Below are 18907 nucleotides of genomic sequence, written 5' to 3'. Positions count from 1 at the left end.
ATTTCACGAAATTAGACACGAAGTTTTACTTAAAATTAGGATCGACATATTTCATTTTATTCTCTCACGCATTTTATCTCTATTTTATTACTTGCTTTCTCATTTTTTATCGACAGTATAGCAGTCGGGTTACTTTTCTCTTGGGGAAAAATAAATGTTTAATGCGAAACTTTTGGCCTAATATTACTTGTCTTACGTCATATATGTTCAATAAACTAAACTAATATTTTGAATTTTTCGGTTTGCCAAATCTATATTTTTCGCATTAAACATCTATTTTTTTTTACTTATTTCCCTTTTTCCAGTCCCGTTTTTACACTTTTTGTGCCGTTTGTTCTTCTTTTCTGTATCGTTTTCTTGGTTTTTGCTTCTACTTTTCTTCTTTTAGCTTTCGTTTATCCTGTTTTGCACGTTTTCTTTTATTTCTGTCCCGTGTTTTCTATTTCATTGTTCCGTTTTTCTTCGTTTTTGTGTCCCATTTTTTCTTATTTTCAGTCCTGTTTTTCCACTCATGTTTTTATAATTTTCTTTCCCATTTTCTGTATTTTCTCTGCTCACTTACTTAATTGTGTGTGTGACACATATATAGGGGGAAGTCGGCTATGCTCGGACACTTCAGCTTTTTAAGATAAAACAAAAAAAAATCCGGCTTAATTACTTCTATTTACACTTTAATGTAGAGAGAAACAAGATTATAAGCAAAAAAATACAAAGTAATAAAATTTGCGCTGCAAGATTGATTTTGAAATTAGATAGTATTTTGAGTACAAATTAGCTTAAATCGAAAGCTGTCTTCTATGCTCGGACATGATATACTGATCTATTAACACCAGCATCAATAGAAGAAAAAGATCCTAGAACTCAAAAAATTAAGTTTTATCTTCAAAATCTTATATTTTCATGTCAAATTTAAACTGTTTCGAACAAATAACTTTATCAAGCCAACTTTCAGAAGTATTGCATCTTTTATTCATCAAAAACATTTGCAACTGCGCTTGTATGAAATTTACTCGACTCTCTTTGTTTTATTGGTTTGACAGTTCTCATTTGTTTACCTTTTGAAACAAAGACGTCAGAATTGGGACACTTTAAAATCTTGCAATTTACTATTGTTTCATGTTTTCCGAATATTTTTATCAATCTTTGTTTTTGAGGAATCTGTGTCCGGACATAGAGGCTGTCCGGCCATAGATGACTTCCCCCTATTCGAACAAAAATCATTTTATGCTTGCAGCGGCATATACAGTTAATACAATCAAACTAAGACCATATATGCATGCCATCATGTCTTAAGTCTTACTTGACGTAGTTTCATTTTCGTATTGTGTCTTGTACACTGTGTATACGTACTAGAGTTTGAGTTACGGTCGTTGATAATAAATAAACTCCGAAACGGTGCTACATGCGGCACTATTCGTGACCTCAAACACCTCGGCATAAACAGAGGATTTGCATACTATACAGCAAAAAGATTTGTCGAGAGGGGATTTGTTGAAAACCGTAAAAAAACGGAAGAAAACGAAGCGTTAGAACTGCAGAGGTCGAAAAGGTTCTTCGAGAGCGAATTCGTCGCAGTTGCGACCGGTCCGCACGGAAAATGGTAATTGAACTGAATATCAACCGGGAATCTCTTCGTCGAATTTTGAACACGGAACTGGAAGTGGATTAACGGAAGCAATAAAACAAAAACGGCAGGAAAGATGCAAACTGCTGCTCCATCGGCACGGTGATTCCGAAGTGATCTATTCTAATGATAAGTTATTTGTTCTTCAAACCCCGCATCACGCTCAAAATGATCGGTTGTGGTCGGTTTCGATCATGGACGTTCCAAAGCACAAACGAAATGTACCACAATACCAAAATTCATCAGCGGTCATGGTATGGGGAGGCATTTCAAAGAAAGGGAAACTTCTGCCTGTATTTATTGAAAAGGGTTTGAAAGTTAATGCAAAATACTATCTAGAAATGGTCTTAGAACAAAATATGAAGTCTTACGTTCGGGGAATGTATTATAAAGAATATTACTGCTTTCAACAGAATGGAGCTCCTGCCCACACTGCAAATCTTGTACAGACGTGGTGCAAAGCCAATCTGACGGATTTCATATCGAAAAAGGAATGGCGTCCAAGTTCTTCTGATTTGAACCTTTGGAGTTTTGTATATGGGGATACATGCAGCAGAAGCTCAAGGATTATAAAAGCCATAATTTGGATAAATTTAAGTTAGTTATCAACAAGATATGGGATGACATTCCAATGGAAGTAGTGCGTGTCGCATGTAACGACTTCAAAAAGCGTTTGAAGCGTGGTATACAGGCAAAAGGCCATTCAATAGAGCAATGATTGTTTGTTGCGTTCTCTATTTATGGGTAAACAACTTCTAAAACTAAAATTCGAAATAAAGTCTTTATTTACAAAAATATATGACTTTGTTTTTGTTCGAATATATATGTGTCACACTGTAGTTTTTCGTTTTCGTTTGTTTCACTCGTTTACACTCGTTTACCTTACGCTCGAGTTATACCTTTTTGTTTTGTCCGTTTTTCCTGTTTTTTTTTTTCTTTTTCTGTCCCATTTTCCCATCCCATGCCTAATTCCCATCCTTTTCCTTTTATATTCCACCTTTTTCGTTCCCGATTTTCGTCTTGTTTTACTCTTTACTGTTCTGTATGTTGTCATTTTTCTTCCGTTTTTTCTCATTTTCATGCCCGTTTTCTCCTTTTCCAGTCTCGTTTCTTGTTTTTTGTCCTATTTACTCCTTTTCTATTTCTTTTGTTTTCATCTGTTCCATTCATTTTGTTGTTAAGTCCTGGTTTTCGTCTTTTCTGTTGCGCTATATTTTTCATTTAATCCCGCTTGTCTTCCGTTTTTATTTTTTCTTCACATTTCAACACATTCCACTCTCGTTTCTCAGGTTTTTAACTTTTTCTTTTTCACTTTTTCTTCCCATTTTTTCTCCTTTTTTGTCCTATCTGTTGAAACGGGACCACTACCGTTATGAGGTCTTCAAATTTTGGAACTTTTGCACTTGATTGGGTGAAAATGGCTAAAAAACAAGAATTACACTTTTGATACCTCGAGCTAGTGTACCCCTTGTTCGCCAAGGGGCCCGACAGTTTCAAATATCAGAATGCATGCAAATTAGGGCTTAAACAGCCCAATCAGGACGAACTTGACAGAAAATTAGTTTAAGCTTTTACGTGAGATATTCGCTTTGTTTGGAAACTAAAATGGTTCGATTTTCTTTATGCAACCTTTAAATTTTTATTTGTTAGTTGGATTTGAAGGTCAAGTAAAACATTTTTAGTACTACACCAAATACTCGAATAAGTGCAAGGGCAAGATTGTATGCCGAGTTGTTTTGTGCTCGAATACACATAATATTGCACAATATTTTGGTCGTAAAAATGAATAAATCTCAATTAAACAGCATGCGTCAGAAAAAAGAACAGCTTTATTTACCGACCCAATAATTATTCTCTGCTATCTGTTTTCGATTTAAAATAGTCGATTAATTTCACCTTGTACATGCGAAATATGTTTATAAATTCTTGAATACAAAGCGTTACAACAATAAGGATAGTTGATAAACTGCAGGTCATTATTTGGCAGAAAAACGCTCTCATTCTGTATTCCAACGGATCTTAATTTCACTCGACTTATTTCGAACCGTTTGATTTTGCTGGCGGCATGCAGTTTTCCATTACTTTTCAGAATAAGGCTAAAAATCTTAAAATAGTTGCTTATTATGAGTAGCTAAAATGTCACAAGTTGCATTAGACTGAAAATGAACGACGGCTATTCTGAAAATTTTCCTATTCCTTTTCCTACATTTATGCGACAAGCTTAGATATCGAAACGTTGTCGCTGTTGAAAATCTTTACAAACGAAAAATATGACATCAATGTGCCTGAAAGATAGTCTCGAAGCCCTTTTTTATTGCCGTTCATAAAGCAGAAAGGCTATAATTGAATTTCCGACGGTCGCGTCTCGTGTGAATTTTATTTGATATTGATTTGAAATAAAAAATTTAATGATCCATTCTGTCTCTAAAGAGGGTTTTTGTTCTCAAAAAAATACAGTGACGACGAACACCGCGCTTTAAGTTTAGATCTAATCATAAGAAGATTGACTCTTGTTGCTTCATCCCTTCGTCTGCATCGAATACAGGGGAGGAGCGTGGTTGGGTGTAGCGAAGGGTCTATCTCAAAAATCACACTTTCTTGCAGGCAGACAAAAAAATGTAACGCTTTCAGAGTTTTCAACATAACTAAAATCAAATGCAAATTCTAAACTGAATTGGTGATTTTCTAATTTCCTTGTATGACCCAATGTTGGAAAAAAAACATATCTGTGCACTTGCTTCCTGAAAGAGCTTTTTAACATTATCCGTAACAGATTTTCCACTTGATGTGCCATATTTACTTTCTGCTTATTCGCTGCTGAAGCTCCAACGATATAAAGCTCATTCAATATGTATTTGAAATTGATGTAGCAGAAGAAAGTGTTTCGGCACAACGAGAAAAAGTGTGGAAATGTATTTAATTCACATCGCCCAAGCTGACATGATACAGACATTAGGGAAAGTTGTTATAGACTCCTTCAATATCGAGTGTGCGTTCAAGACATTGTTTTTCTATCAAGGTGATATATAATTCACATAAAAATCATCACCAATTTAAACGGCTCTTTCCAGCAAAATTATTTTTATTCAACATGACGGTAGGATTTGTACTTAAACAAGACTCACGGATTACATCCGTAAGTAGAGTCATCACGCTTATTCTCTTCTGTAAGAATGATGTACTATTTAGGTATGAAGCCCCTAGAAACTTTTCTACATGCGCAGGCAGTAGATAGAAATATTATGAATGCTATCTTTCCCCACAGTCCGGGTACGATCGATTTCATCAGACGTTTACACAGCAATCAATGCCAACACTATTTCACTGCAGTGTATGTTGTCAATTCTCCCAACCCGCGCTATCCTGGAAAATTGAATGCAAAAGACAATGAATCTATCAGTCCTTTTGTCACTTCTAAGCCCCAGTAATCAAATTATAGAAACTAATAGTGCAATCAGCTTTGTGTCACCCCTACTTGTAGACTGGTGCGTTAAATGTTGCTCTTGATGTCAGAGTCCTTGATGCCGTAAATTTAATTGGAAAATTTTATAGAGATAGTATATTGATGATGACATCAGAAATTCAATAACATTTGCGTGTATCACATCAAATTCAAGTTATGTGTCTACCTAGCGTTTATGTGAATAAATAAAACGAATAGGACTACAAATCTTGTTTAAAAAACTGCAATCATGTGCGAAAAATACACTTCAATTGTTGTTCTACTAAAATTACATACATATCTCTGTTAGTCTGTTAAAATGTTAGTACATCTGAACAGGATACTTATAAACCTTCTGCCATGCCTAATGTCTCTAACAGTTCCACCTCTTATGATTCAAAATTAGACCGTCATGTTTATTTATACCACAACACTACCCGGAAAGATAAGCTAAAAACATAAGCATAACAACTCAATTCAATTAATATTTTCACTAATTACCACGCGTCCCCACCACAAACTCATTTGCATGTGCTAGACAACGCTTCCAATCAAACAAAAATTCAACAGTAATTAACTCATCAGTTGCTGACACACGGGTATATTGTCACAAACAGACGTGGCATACATATTTACACTTTTTGTGATAAAACAATTTTTTGTCGAGCATCATTCCGATAGTTCGAAATTCGTGATTGTGATTTATTTCTCCTACTTTATCAAAATATAGGGTATGTTGCTGCTTCGTCGTAATTGGCTATTCCCGTCCTATCCAACACAAATTATTAAAAATATCAGCGATTTTTATCACACACACTGCAAAATTAGTTATGTACTATTTGTTGTAGTTTGTTGACTATCATATGCGATCAATCAAAGTGAGCTGAGTTCTATTTAAATGCTTTTTTCATTAAAGAATTCTCAGTGGCCAAATTTCCTACTTTTTTTTCGTGCGACGAAGAAGAAAATGTCGACTAATCGTTTCAATTTCCGTCATTCATAAAATGAAAACAACTCACACAACGCATTGTCGTTATTTTGCATCCGGGAAAACTTGCATGACCAGCAGAAATTTTGCAGAATAACATTTGTCATGCCGTCTTACACAAATACATGCGCGCTAGCTTCATAAATGTTATTGGGATTTTTAGTTCGGACGATGAAAAATTTTGATGGACGGATTTTAAACGGTACGACGAATTTAAGAAATAAAGTCAGTTGCGTAATTTCAATAAAATGCTTTACTAATCGCTTTTAAGTGAATTCAAAGTGCACGGATCGGAAAGTAACTGTGTTTGAGTCAAATTAGCACAAGAACTTTTGGGGTATTCATTAAATCCTCCTAAGAAATGATTAAAATTAGAGTGGCTTTCCTTACTACGACGGGAATTAGAAATAAACCCTACCTACATTTGTACTTTTTGCGAATGGGCTGCATTAAATAAGTCAAATGTATTCCAGTACTGCTTCAACTGATTTGCTCAGGGCATTATGTGTTTCAATTTCTAACAAAAGTTTGTTAGAAATTCTAGTAATGATAAAATGTCGTGAATTTTGAATTATACTCCAGACGTCTTCAAATGACTCAACGTGCCAAAAAAGTAATTTTTCATTTTTGTAAGTTATCCAATCAAAACATACTGAACATTTTATTCCGGTTACAGGATATTCGACCTGTATTATAGGTTAACAAATACTTGTATTATAACTTATTATTTACCGTATCATACTTGTTATGTCCATTCTGTGTCAGCTTGGTGGGTCTGACCCAGAGTAGATTTCAAATGTGTTTACGTTAAAAAAAAGCCTTGGGCTTGAACGTCGTTTCTAAGACTTGACCCTTCTTTATCGACAGACTGCACAGTCGGCCACTAGAGTACAGGACAGTTACGGGGCTAGTGCAACAATCTTACTGACTCTTACCATCTAGCAGCACCGCCTAGCCGAGATTCGAACATACCACGACTGGCTTGAAAAACTAGCATCGTACCTGGAAACCAACTAAGCGGTTGTGTTCACTTTCAGTGTGGCCCTAATTTTTAACCTATAAAAACATTTAAGCATGAAATGAGAAAATATCGTATAGCAGGAAAATGCAGAAATATCGTATGTAGGAATATCATGTTACAAAATATCATATTACACCTTCCCCGTCAGAGAGGATGGTATAACGGAGTGGAGACATCGTCGACGTCGTCAGTAGTTTAGAGCCGGAGTGGATCGTGCCGTTTCAAGCAGTCGTCTCCATTCAACTCGATCTTGGGCCACTTGTCGCCAATTTACTAGTCGTCTCAGAAGTCGCAAATTACTCTCGACATGGTCATGGAGCTATCTTGCACGTCGAACCTCTCTGTTCCTGGTGCCGGTGGGGTTGTTGAAGAAAACTGCTTTCGTCGCGCTGTCGTCCGGCATCCTTACGACGTATCCGGCCCATCGTAACCTACCGATTTTCGGTATTTCAGCTGCAGATTCGATAAAACTGTGTTTCAACTAGTCCCGTTGATCGCAATGGTCGTTGTGATGCGCGAAAATGAATCATGGAAGGCATGTTTGGAGTGTCAATTTCGCCATTGATAGTTTTTGCCACAAATATTGCTTTTTGCCGCCAAGTTTGCTCCGGGACACGATGCTGACCTAACAAGCCAGTCGTCGTATGTTCGAATCTCGACTGGGCGGTACCGCTAGTAGTTAATAGGATCTTTGCACTAGCCCCGTAATTTTCCTGTACTCTAATAACCGGCTGCGAAGTCTGTCGATAAAGAAGGGTCAAGTTCTGGAGGACGTTTATACCTATGGCTTTGCGTTGCTTTATTGCTTGTTGCATCTTGCGCCTGTATTCAAGGGTGTCCAAGTCAAGTAAACGACACCTATCAACGTAAGCAGGCAAGCTATCAGCATGTTGCCAGGGCAGTTGTCGCAAAATCGGACAATATCTTCGTTGCACACGTTCTATGATGGAACTTCCATCCGTAGGTTTCATGTTAGCTGTTTAGGAAACCAAACTAGACTACAATTCTTCAGTAGTGGACGTACTAGGGCGCAGCGCAATAATTTTAAACAGTGTGGATCCTTAAAGTTCCGACCAATTTTAAGGATGAAACCAAATTGTCGAGCTGCTTTGGAGACAACCGACTCACGATATAAATTAAACGTCAGTTTGGTGACCAGCGAAACGCCAAGGTCACTAACTCGGTCCACTCTGCGTAACCCAATATCATCGACAGTGTAACCAAAGGTGATCGGGTTTTTCATGCGGTGAAAACTCGTAACTTCACATTTGGCTATGCTTCCAATGAATTTCAATGTTCCGTTTGCACCAATCAGTGAGTAAATCAAGCAAATCTTGCAAGCGGTGGTAGTCTGTTTCAGATCATCGGAGTACACTAACTTGCAGCCAATACTCAGTAGCAACGAAACATCGTTAAAGAATAGCAAGAAAAGCAGAGATCCTATGTTACTTCCTTGAAGAACTCCATACTTATTGGTAAACACTGACGTAACACTGCTTTCCAGTTTTACACGATGTACCCTACCATTGCGGTAAAAGTTCAACCGTTCAACAGTCTGTTGGAAGGAACCGAGTCGAAACAGTTTCCGTAATAGTATTGCATGGTCAATTCGATCGAAAGCTGCTTTCAAGGCAGTATAGATAACATCAACTTGTTTCTTGCCCTCCATATGCGAGATGCACATCGATGTAAACTCCAACAAATTAGTAGTCCAACAAATAGATCTACCAGGCATGAAACCGTGCTGCACCGTTGAAATATAGTTCTTAGTGCGGGACAGTAGTACACCACATCAGGCTTCATTTTCTGTTTTTGCTCAGTAGATGCTCATTTGACTACAACGCCTCAATGAAACAAAATTCGAAAAAGTAGTATAAGGGGCCATTGTAGAGTAAATTATTGTCTATAATATTGCTGAAAAAAGTACAATTTCATCTTTTGTATTTACGGCGCTATGAGACTGATACCCCGTTGGTAGCAAAAAGAGCGCTCATTTGGCTACCCCGCTGGTAGCGCCTCCATAGCGCCGTAACTATAAAATATAAAACTATACTTTCTTCAACAATGTTATAGATAATAATTAAATCTACAATTGCCTTTAGACTACTTTTTCGAATTCTGTTTCTCTGAAGCACTGTAGTCAAATGAGCATGTACTGAGCGAAAAATCGAAAATGAAGCCTGCACCACTCACAATTATCTCGAACAGTTTAGACACTGCGGAAACGCTAGTGATTCCACAATAATTCCTTACGTTAAGGCGGTCGCAGGACTTATAAACTGGAAACATAGACGATTCCTTCCATATTTCGGGACATTTTCCTTGTTCGAATGACTTATTAAATAGAGTAAGGAGGGGTAAAAGTGCGATGCGGGTAAAAATGCGATTCAATAATTTATGAGTGCAGATTCCGAGTAAATTGACTACATTGACATGGATGGGTGACTACTGTGACAGCTTGAATCTAACGTAAACTTTGGTTACGAAGCAGCATAGTTGCTGAGTTATGCGCAAGTTATTTTAGGGCGGTTTTGATGCAATTTTTCGTTATGCGGCAAATACGATATCAACAGGAGGTTATTACTTGTTAAAAATTTGTAGCAGCATTTTACATCACTCACATATCTGTCTTGAAAATACGGCGAAAAGAATTTATATAATATATATCGCTATTCCGTAATTTAATCTAACCCCGTCAAGCGCATGGCGGGGTAAAAGTGCGATTCACGGACGGGGCAAAAGTGCGATTCATAGACGAGGCAAAAATGTATAGGCACTATACACTATTACCGCAGATGATTTATAGTTGAATATGAAGACGTTGAGTTACTGCCTCACTATAAAATATATTATGTTGTTATTATATCTCACGAAAATTGATGACAACTTCAAACATCGCATTTATGCCCCGCCCTGCTCTATAGAGTATAACGCAGCTATGCTGCGACTCAAAACTACAGCGGGAATCCTATCAGGTCCCATAGAGAACGAACGTTTTAGCTTTTTAGTGGCAGTTATAACCATATCGGTAGTTATGCTGAACAGACCCAAATCCACCAAATCAGCTGGAACATGCGCAGCCACAATTTCAGTATTATAGATAGAAGCTGTTTCATCAGCAAATACGGAAGCGAAGAATCTCACAAACAGCTCACAATAGTCAGAAGCTGAGTTGGAATCGACACCATCGTACCAGCGTTCAAAGGAATCGGAGAGGATTTGCGTTTGGAGCTGACAGAATTCCAAAAAAATTTCGGTTGCCTTTTAAGATCAGTTTCAATCAATATGCGCTAAGCATTCATTTAAATCAGCAAAGTTGAATAGACTTATCATTGGTTATCGACGGGAAGCGGCGGAGTGTCACAGCTATCCACCGTAAGTAAATTATCCGCAGAACAAAACACAAGATGCAAAATGCAACCAAAATGGTTACTCTGAGTATTTACTTGGGAGAAATTTAAAAAACCCATCCCGTCAATCAGAGACGTACTCGCACAAGGCCACTGGGAAGTGGAAGTGTTACGAATCTCATCAGTGGCTAATTCCTATTCAATGCGCGGCTAGTTGAAATTGCCACAAACTACAATTTATTTATTTGTTAATTTTACCGACAGATGAGATGTATGCATTGATAGCGTCGGCATTCCGACTTTTATCGGGTGGTAGATAAATGCAGGAAAGCAGTAGTGTTTTACCCCGGATGGTAGCACTTACACATACCTGCTCCAACCGGTTGCCACGCCATTATTGAATGTGCGAATATATAGATTTGCAAAGATCTGCATATTTTCGGATAGCCAAGCAGCTCTGAATGCGCTTAAAGCTTTTACATGTAAATCGAAGCTAGTGTGGGAATGCATTCTTTCTCTTAGAATTGGCCAGTAGGAACGAAGTAACTTTATACTGGGTGCCCGGTCATTGTGGTATTGAAGGAAACGAAAAAGCTTTCAGTCTAGTTAGAGAAGGTTCTGCATCAAATTTTATTGGTCCGGAACCATTTTGTGGAGTCCCGGAGTGTTCTCTAAGGACCGAAATAAGAACATAGGAAACGTCCATAGTAGAATCAAATTGGAACGCCATGGATACATCCAGACAGGCAAAAAGATTCATAAGACCAAGTGCAACAAAAGCCCGGATCTTATTAAATCTTAGTAAAAAAAACCTTCGGGTAATTACTGGTCTGTTGACTGGTCACTGCCCGAGCAGATATTACCTAAATAAAATTGGGAAAAATGACACTGCTCAATATCGTTTTTGCCAATTTGAAATGGAAAGTGCTGAACATATACTCTGCAACTGTGGAGCATAAATCAAAGAATGTCAATATTTAGAAAGGGATTATTAGGGAGCCCCACGAAATTTGGCAAAGCGATCCTGGCAGGGCTTTATAAAACGAGTCGAGCCTAACTGGGATCGTGTGCTATGTCAACCATTTGTCCTTCACACCTTAATTGTGACAGGATATTTGACCAGCACCAAATCAAATATGGGTCATACAACAATAGTCCTAATCAATGGACGCAGTTGTATTATGGCTCTACAGGAAAGGAAAAAATGGATCGTCTGCAATTCGTCGATAATTTTAAAGTCAATTCTATATTCTGATATGTATTTGATGTGATTAGTCATTAGTTTTTGATTTTTATTTGATTCATAGATTGATTAATAAGAATTAGCCAAAAGAATTGCATCCCTTCAATCTCTTCAAACAATTCTGAAAATTTTCCGGTTTTCTCGGACATCGCTTATTCCAAATATGCATCACTCTTGACATAAGCGTCATAGAACAAAAATTTTGATATGAAAATGTAAACAAATTTTCGTAGTAAATCAGAAAAAAATATCTGGAAACAGTGTTTAAAAAAAATTTCACTATGGTGAAAGGCCTTCAAAGAAAAGTTGGAAATTGGCTGAAAAATGAATGTAAGTAAAGTGAATTTCCAAAATTCGAATAAATTTGCAAGAAAATTTAAAGAAGTTTTCATGACACACTACTTAAGCCGAGTTTCAAAGTTTTAATATTGGAGAACAGCCGATAATCGAAGAAGGCTTATACAAAAAAATACGTTCTTAAGACTGTTTTGAAAGATTTGCTTAAAACTTACTGATCTCCATTTTTGGCTTGTGCTAGCGTCAAAACTACTGTATATAAAGATGGACTAATTCACCTCTAATCTGAATATCGATCGGAATGGTTCCATCCAGAATCAAACTGTATGTTATAGCCAGGCTTGTCATACACTTTTCGCTTCGATTTTGCTCTTTTGATTACTGCACCTCAGTGAAGCAAAATTTGAAAAAGTGGTGTATTGGGCATTTGTAGAATTAGTTATTATCTGCAATGTCGTTGAAGTAAGCATTGCTCTATCTTTTGTATTTACGACGCTATAAGGCTGCAATGCCGTTGGTAGCAAAAAGAGCGCTCTTTTTGCTCCCAACGGCATTGCAGCCCTACACCGGCGTAAATACTAAAGATAAAGCTTTACTTTCTTTAGTAATATTATAGATAATTATCAGCTCAACCGATGGCCCATACACCACTTTTTCAAATTCTGCTTCGCTGAGGTGCAGTAATCAAAAGAGCAGAATCGAAGCGAAAAGTGTATGCCAAGCCTGGTTATAGCACACATCGATCGGAATTCAGAATACGGTTTCTGATTAAAGTCATCGGCCCGATCGGAATGTAGAAACTAGGCGATTATTGGTGGTACCATTGGGAACATATGACAAATAGCCATAGAAAAAATGACCATACGTCCCCTCTTCCTTCGAAATCGACGTAGACACCATTAATCACAATTAGGTACCATGAACCTCTGCTTAATTACTAAATAATTTTCCTATAGCTATCTCACCATTCACAGACTTATAATAGTCAGGGTTTTAAATTATATAAATGGGTATCTACAAGTTTTCATGATAAAAGATGTAGTAAGAAAGTACCTCAATATCTATTTTTAACTTGCACATGAAATGTATAAAATAAGGATTTTAAATAATGGATTGCGTTTCACTGGTCCTATGTTGGTCCTTAGCTGGACTGTTATTTTCTGTTGTACAAAAGCTCGTACATTAATTCAAATTTAACTCATAAAAATTGTTTTTCTAATTCAACTGAAGAATGAATGTACGTATTAACTGTATCGTCTAAAACCATAAACGGTTCTTGTTCAAGCAACAGTGCCTCAACGAAATCATAAGAGCAATTTTTTCACTATTCTCATTTTAAAATAACTCAAACCCTGGAATTTAAAATTACAACTGACCTTAGAGAATCACCTCCCGATATCACTAGATCATCCCGCAACCGGTAGCTCCTGCTGTAAAAATCCTTTGTTATTGGAATCAAGCATGTGGAAAGAATTAGTTGATAGATTTCAATTTTAGTTGCCACCAAGCGCACATAAGTTAGTGAAACAAAAATCAAAATTAGCTCTCACTCAACTGAAAAATTAAAACCATTGGAAAGTAGCGAACGCTTATTGTTATAACCACCATTGCCTAACACAATGAGAATCTAATCTGACCGCTCATCCCCAGGACTATATCACCGTGTATGATGGCTACACAACCCGGGACCCCGTTATTCTGAAACTGTGCGGTGGCGGTGAAGCCATTCCACCATCCATCTCCAGCGGTCCAGAACTTTTGGTCGAATTCACAACATCCCCATATGGCACGTTTAGCAGTCCGGAAACCAGACGTCATTCGCTGCACGGCTTTCAGCTCGAGGTAAATGAAACCAATCGCTCTCTCTTTCCCGCGCAGGAGTCGGTCAGCTTTGGCATTTGGCCTGTTTTCTTAATTCTTCGAATTATGTCCTATTTCTTTCTTTTTTTCTTTTCACTGTTTTGCCTTCGGTTTTGCAATTTGAACAAAACGTGTTCGATCAAAATGCACCGTTTTCAACGCAACAACAATCACACAACCCTGCAGGTCTCGGTGAAGTTCGTCGACCTCCAGAGTCCAACGTACGCGAAAAGCAAACGCATCTGCGAATTCTGGCTACGAGGTACCGGTCACGGGGTCCTGCAGAATCCCCAGCACTCGTTAGCCCCGAACACCACCTGTCTCTATCACTTGCAAGTAGGGATCCACAATTTTTTCAAATAAAAATACAGTAGTTCGTAGTATGGCGTCAGCCGATAGTTACTAGCTTTTTTTCTAGGGTACTGAAGCACGATCCCTGGATGCGATCAACATTCCGCGCCGTTCGGGTGCTCTCTCCACTTCGCCAACACGGTTCAAGGTGTGGATTTCGGTGATGAAGTTCGAGCTGCAGCCCGAATTCGGAGCAACGGATGAGCAGCTGTTGCAGTACCAGACGAAGGAGGACTGTAGCGGAATGCTGCGCATTTGGGATGGTCCCCTGCGGGAAGTTCCCAGCTGCAAAGATGTTGACTGGTGAGTTCGCTGATTTTTTTGGCTGGATGACGAATATTAATTGCGTTGATTTTTATAGCGTAACAATCGACAAGGATGGTTACCAACGACCGACAATTCGTTTTGGTCAGAACAGTACCAACGTGATAGCACGGTTCTGCCGAGGGTCGATCCCTCGCTCGTGTGACCATGGGATGCTGAACGTGACTAATTCTCGGCCGTGCACGTTAACGGAAAGTTTTGTCTCGAGCAGCGACTTTGTAACGTTGGAACTTAAGACGACGGAATCCACGGTGCTACGACCGCTGCAGTTTTCATTGCGGTACGAATTCGTCGACTTCTTGCAGGACGGTCAACCGATCGGTAAGGAGAGCGACTGCAATCGGCGTTTTCTAAGCAGTCAGTTGGACAAAAAGGGACCGCATCCGGTGCGAAGTGTGCGTAACGTTTTCCTCTTCGGACGCGGTGGGGCAAAACATTTACAGTAAGTTGTTTTTGACGAAAATATTAGATCATTCGCAGGATTAAAATATTGTGATCAAATTGCAGTTGTGTATATCGATTTGAGGCCCAACGAGGGGAACGAGTGCGGGTGGAAGTGGTGCGCGCGATGACGGGCAATCGAACCTGCGACTCACGCGTTGATCCGGACATCAGACGATCCTACTGCTTTGGCAATCACAGTGCCCGAATAGAAATTTTCGAACGACCTTGGCATGAGTCAATTTTGTTCCCGAGAGGCTGCATTTGTAATTCGACGAATAAATCGTTTCTACCAATTGTATTCACATCCACCGGTCGGGAAGTGGAGATTCATTTTATCGCCGAAAATATGACCAGCGGTGATGATCCGGATTCGCTTAACTTTGAAGCGACGTTCGAGTTCGTCAAGGGACCACTGATGTGTAAAGACGTGAGAAGAAAGAATGCAATCACGGGCGTGGTGAGTCTATCCAGTGGAGAGGTAAGTAGTGTTAGTGTGAAAATGTGGTGTTCGTAAAACTGACGAATTGTTCTGTTAAACTCCCAGATGGAATGCCGCAACCGACCATGGCTGATCGAACCTTCGCACGACAAATATCTGTACATTCGCTTAAAGGGATTATTCCTGCGTAAAAACAATCCAGCCGCTCCGATGCGGTACAACGCTAGTCTTAGTACGGTAACTCCGATCCGGTGCAATACCAAAGCGCGTGTCGTAATCACCAACAGTGAGGGGGTCTCCGTGACCGCATGTCCTCTCCCGGACGACACAGCCCACCGTCACGTGGTGGAGGTGTTCAGTGCTGGTTGGTCTCGAACGCATCCATTCTTTGGACTGGAACCATCGAAAGTAATTTCTGTAGAATTCCTTCAACCAGATCATGGCGAATACTCATTCAGCTGGCTTGAGTTGTCCAAGAGACCATCTCCAAGTTACGGTAAAATCCACGTGACTTAAGTCGTAAAATCAAATGTTGATAGGTTGTATTCTTAATAATTTTGCAGCTATCGTAGCTGAAGAATGTCCGTACCAATGTCCAGATTTGAACGCCTGCGTAAATGCTTCCATCTGGTGTGACGGAATCGAACAGTGTCCCTCGGGTGAAGATGAATCCTTCACCAACTGTTCAGCTCTTCTTCGACTACCCGCCGAAATTCTAGCCGGCTTCAGTGTACTATTGTTGCTGATTTGCCTGGGACTGACCGCATACTTGTATCGGTAAAAAGATATATTCGAATCTAGTACTGCATACAAAATTTACTACTTCCTTCTTGTGTTTCAGAAAAATCAAACGAAACTGCCGGCGGACATCCGTTCTACAAACGCGCCTCAAATCGCTCAGTTCGATGGATACGGCGGTGTTCGACGAAAAGGAAGTGATTTGCTGACAAAACGACAATTCTGTACGGTACGTGGAGATCGACCGGGTCACCACGGTCTGACCACGCATCGTGCAGAATTGTGTACCGCTTTCACGACTGACGAGCCCAGCTGCTCCCATTCACACTACTTCAAACTACTCTGTACTCTGTTTTACCTTTCGCATAATCAGTAAGTTTTAGAAACGCAGGCGGAGAACGGAGAAAGTACACTAGCGAACTGCAATTATTTGAAAGAAGATTTCCAGCAGTAGCAATAGGGTCGCAAAAATCATACGAATAGATTTCAGAACACGTTGTTGAGACCGCAGGTATATAAGAGCGAACGGAAGAGACTAAACTGTCATTTTTGTACTACGTTTTAGTAATACTTTAATAAAAAAAAATATACTAATATTCCAAAAACACTAAACAATTAGAAACCTAGTGCGCGTTTGAAGGACAAAACAAAACTTAGCTGGAAACTAAAAGCGACGGCAAACTCCTACTAACGATCCTATCAAATTTCAGCAAAACAATGGGATAACTACCCCGTCTGAGTCCAATACTGCAAAAAGCTAATAACTACCAAATAAGTAGGATCAAAATCTTGCAAAACCAATGTTTTCTGGGAAAATTTTATGATAGACAAAACTCTAGACATTTCTCGACAAGTTGCATGCAAGCGATGAGCTTTTAGTACTACCACTAATCTACATACTAGAGAGCGTGAGCCAAGTGAGTGATAGAGACGAGCGATGGCCTCATTTCTAGAGGTCTCGAATCTCTACTTCGTTGCGAGGTGTAGCAAAAGAAATGTATTAAACAGCGAATCTACCAAAATCAAAATTAAATCTCAAATGAACTACCAAAAAGAGTCGGTTGAATAAAAATATAAATTTTTAGAAAATAAACTAGTATTTACTACATATATCCATTGAAAACAAGCGGTGAGAGAAAACCTAGTGAATTTTAATCATTCAGATAAATAAAGTTATAGTACATTTTGAAACCATGTGAAAAAAAACTTACGGACAAGCTTAGGAAGTTCAGGATTGTTGAATTGTTACTTATATCGGTTTTATATAAATGGACCAATGACTTATTAAACGAGAAGAGACGTTGAAACAGAAAGGTGTACACAAGTTTGGTTAGAACTACCAACAAAACCAAAATACTAGAACGAAATAAGATTGAGCCAAGTTTTCCAAGACTACCAAATGAAGAACATTATAGCACTAGCGAGTTATTAGAATATAATGTAAATCGAGAGAAAAAGAAGGTTAAAAGATACTACAATCACTCGCAATCAACTCTATATTCGAATTAATTGATTTTGTTTTTATATGCGAAAATATTTCGACTGTTTTTACGCGGAATCAGTTTTCTCGATCGTTTTTAAAAAAAATCGCCCAATCGCAGCATTTGAAAATCGCATTACATCACACCAACACGAATCAAATCTGTAAAACAAACGTCATTAACTACTGCCAGATGTCGCTGACTTGGTCACATCATAAACGCAAAAGGCAAACCCGAAACGAAACGAATATACATACAATTAATCTCCAGAAAGAGTGGTCACGTGTTCTGCGCATCTAAAGTGTTACTCTTTCCGTAATTGTAGGTTACAGGAATATCAAATTGGAATTAGCTAACATTTAGTGCTGTTCTATTTTTTAACTCTTCTATTCTAATACAACAGAACTCTTCTATTCTAATACAACAGAAGTAACTATCAGCTCAACCAAAAACACTACTATCAGTTGAACCAAATCAATCAATCGTCACGAACGAGGCCGGATTATCTCACTCGTTACTCTGACACAAGATCTTGAACCAAGGATGTCATCCATTAGGCTAATGAGTTTTGTCGGAAAACAAAACTGTTGAAGCATAATTCGCCACAATTCATTTCATTTAACTGAATCGTATGCCGCCTTGAAGTCTAAAAACAAATGAGGGGCCATCCATATACCACGTGGACAACTTAGAGGGGGGTGGGGGGTACGTGAATGTCCACGCTTGTCCACGGAAAGGGGGGAGGGGGTATAGAAAATGTCCACGTGGACAACCGACATTTTTTGCAATAAATAGAACTTTCATTTGTGCCTTTTGAATTAATTAAAATTAGGTCACGACGTGTATTGTATTTTGCCTTACAATCAAATGAAGCTCGCCACGAAAAAGAAAATCCATTGACAACGTATTTGAAAAATAACTCGTCTTCCTAAAATTTCACGAACCACAACGGAGAGGTCTTGTGATGTGTTAGTCAGCGACCAAGCTAAGGTACTCTGGTTGAACAGGGGTTGTAGCAGATGAATCTTCAAGCGAAGATCAAACTGGAACAGGCTTTTCTGTAGTCCATCATTTATTTGCAGTGGACAAGATCAGCATGGATGGAAGAACTAGATCTAGATAACATGCCTAGTTTAGCTTGCTTTTACGTAAGCTTTTTTCTTATTTTTTTATATTACAGAATAACGCAAATGAAAACAGAATTGAGCACAGAATTTCACATAAGAAAAAAAATGTCCACGTGGACAAACAATGGAGGGGTGTGGGGGTTGAATCGATGTCCACGCTTGTCCACGAAGGGGGAGG

At 38.7% G+C, this 18907-nt stretch overlaps 1 protein-coding gene across 1 annotated transcript in view; it reads left to right on the top strand.

The window, feature by feature from the left end:
* LOC128736410 (uncharacterized) overlaps positions 1 to 16330 on the top strand; it is a 94395-nt gene extending 78065 nt beyond the window's left edge. Inside the window, exons 9-16 of the mRNA XM_053830893.1 lie at positions 13616 to 13807; positions 14012 to 14161; positions 14244 to 14479; positions 14538 to 14942; positions 15008 to 15422; positions 15489 to 15879; positions 15947 to 16160; positions 16225 to 16330. Coding sequence (XP_053686868.1) covers positions 13616 to 13807; positions 14012 to 14161; positions 14244 to 14479; positions 14538 to 14942; positions 15008 to 15422; positions 15489 to 15879; positions 15947 to 16160; positions 16225 to 16330 — 2109 coding nt within the window. The remainder of the gene's footprint in view (positions 1 to 13615; positions 13808 to 14011; positions 14162 to 14243; positions 14480 to 14537; positions 14943 to 15007; positions 15423 to 15488; positions 15880 to 15946; positions 16161 to 16224) is intronic.
* The last annotated feature ends 2577 nt before the right edge of the window (positions 16331 to 18907 follow it).

Source organism: Sabethes cyaneus, chromosome 2 (assembly GCF_943734655.1).
Source record: "Sabethes cyaneus chromosome 2, idSabCyanKW18_F2, whole genome shotgun sequence".
NCBI classification, from domain to species: Eukaryota; Metazoa; Arthropoda; class Insecta; order Diptera; family Culicidae; genus Sabethes; species Sabethes cyaneus.
This window is presented reverse-complemented; position numbering and strand designations above follow the sequence as displayed.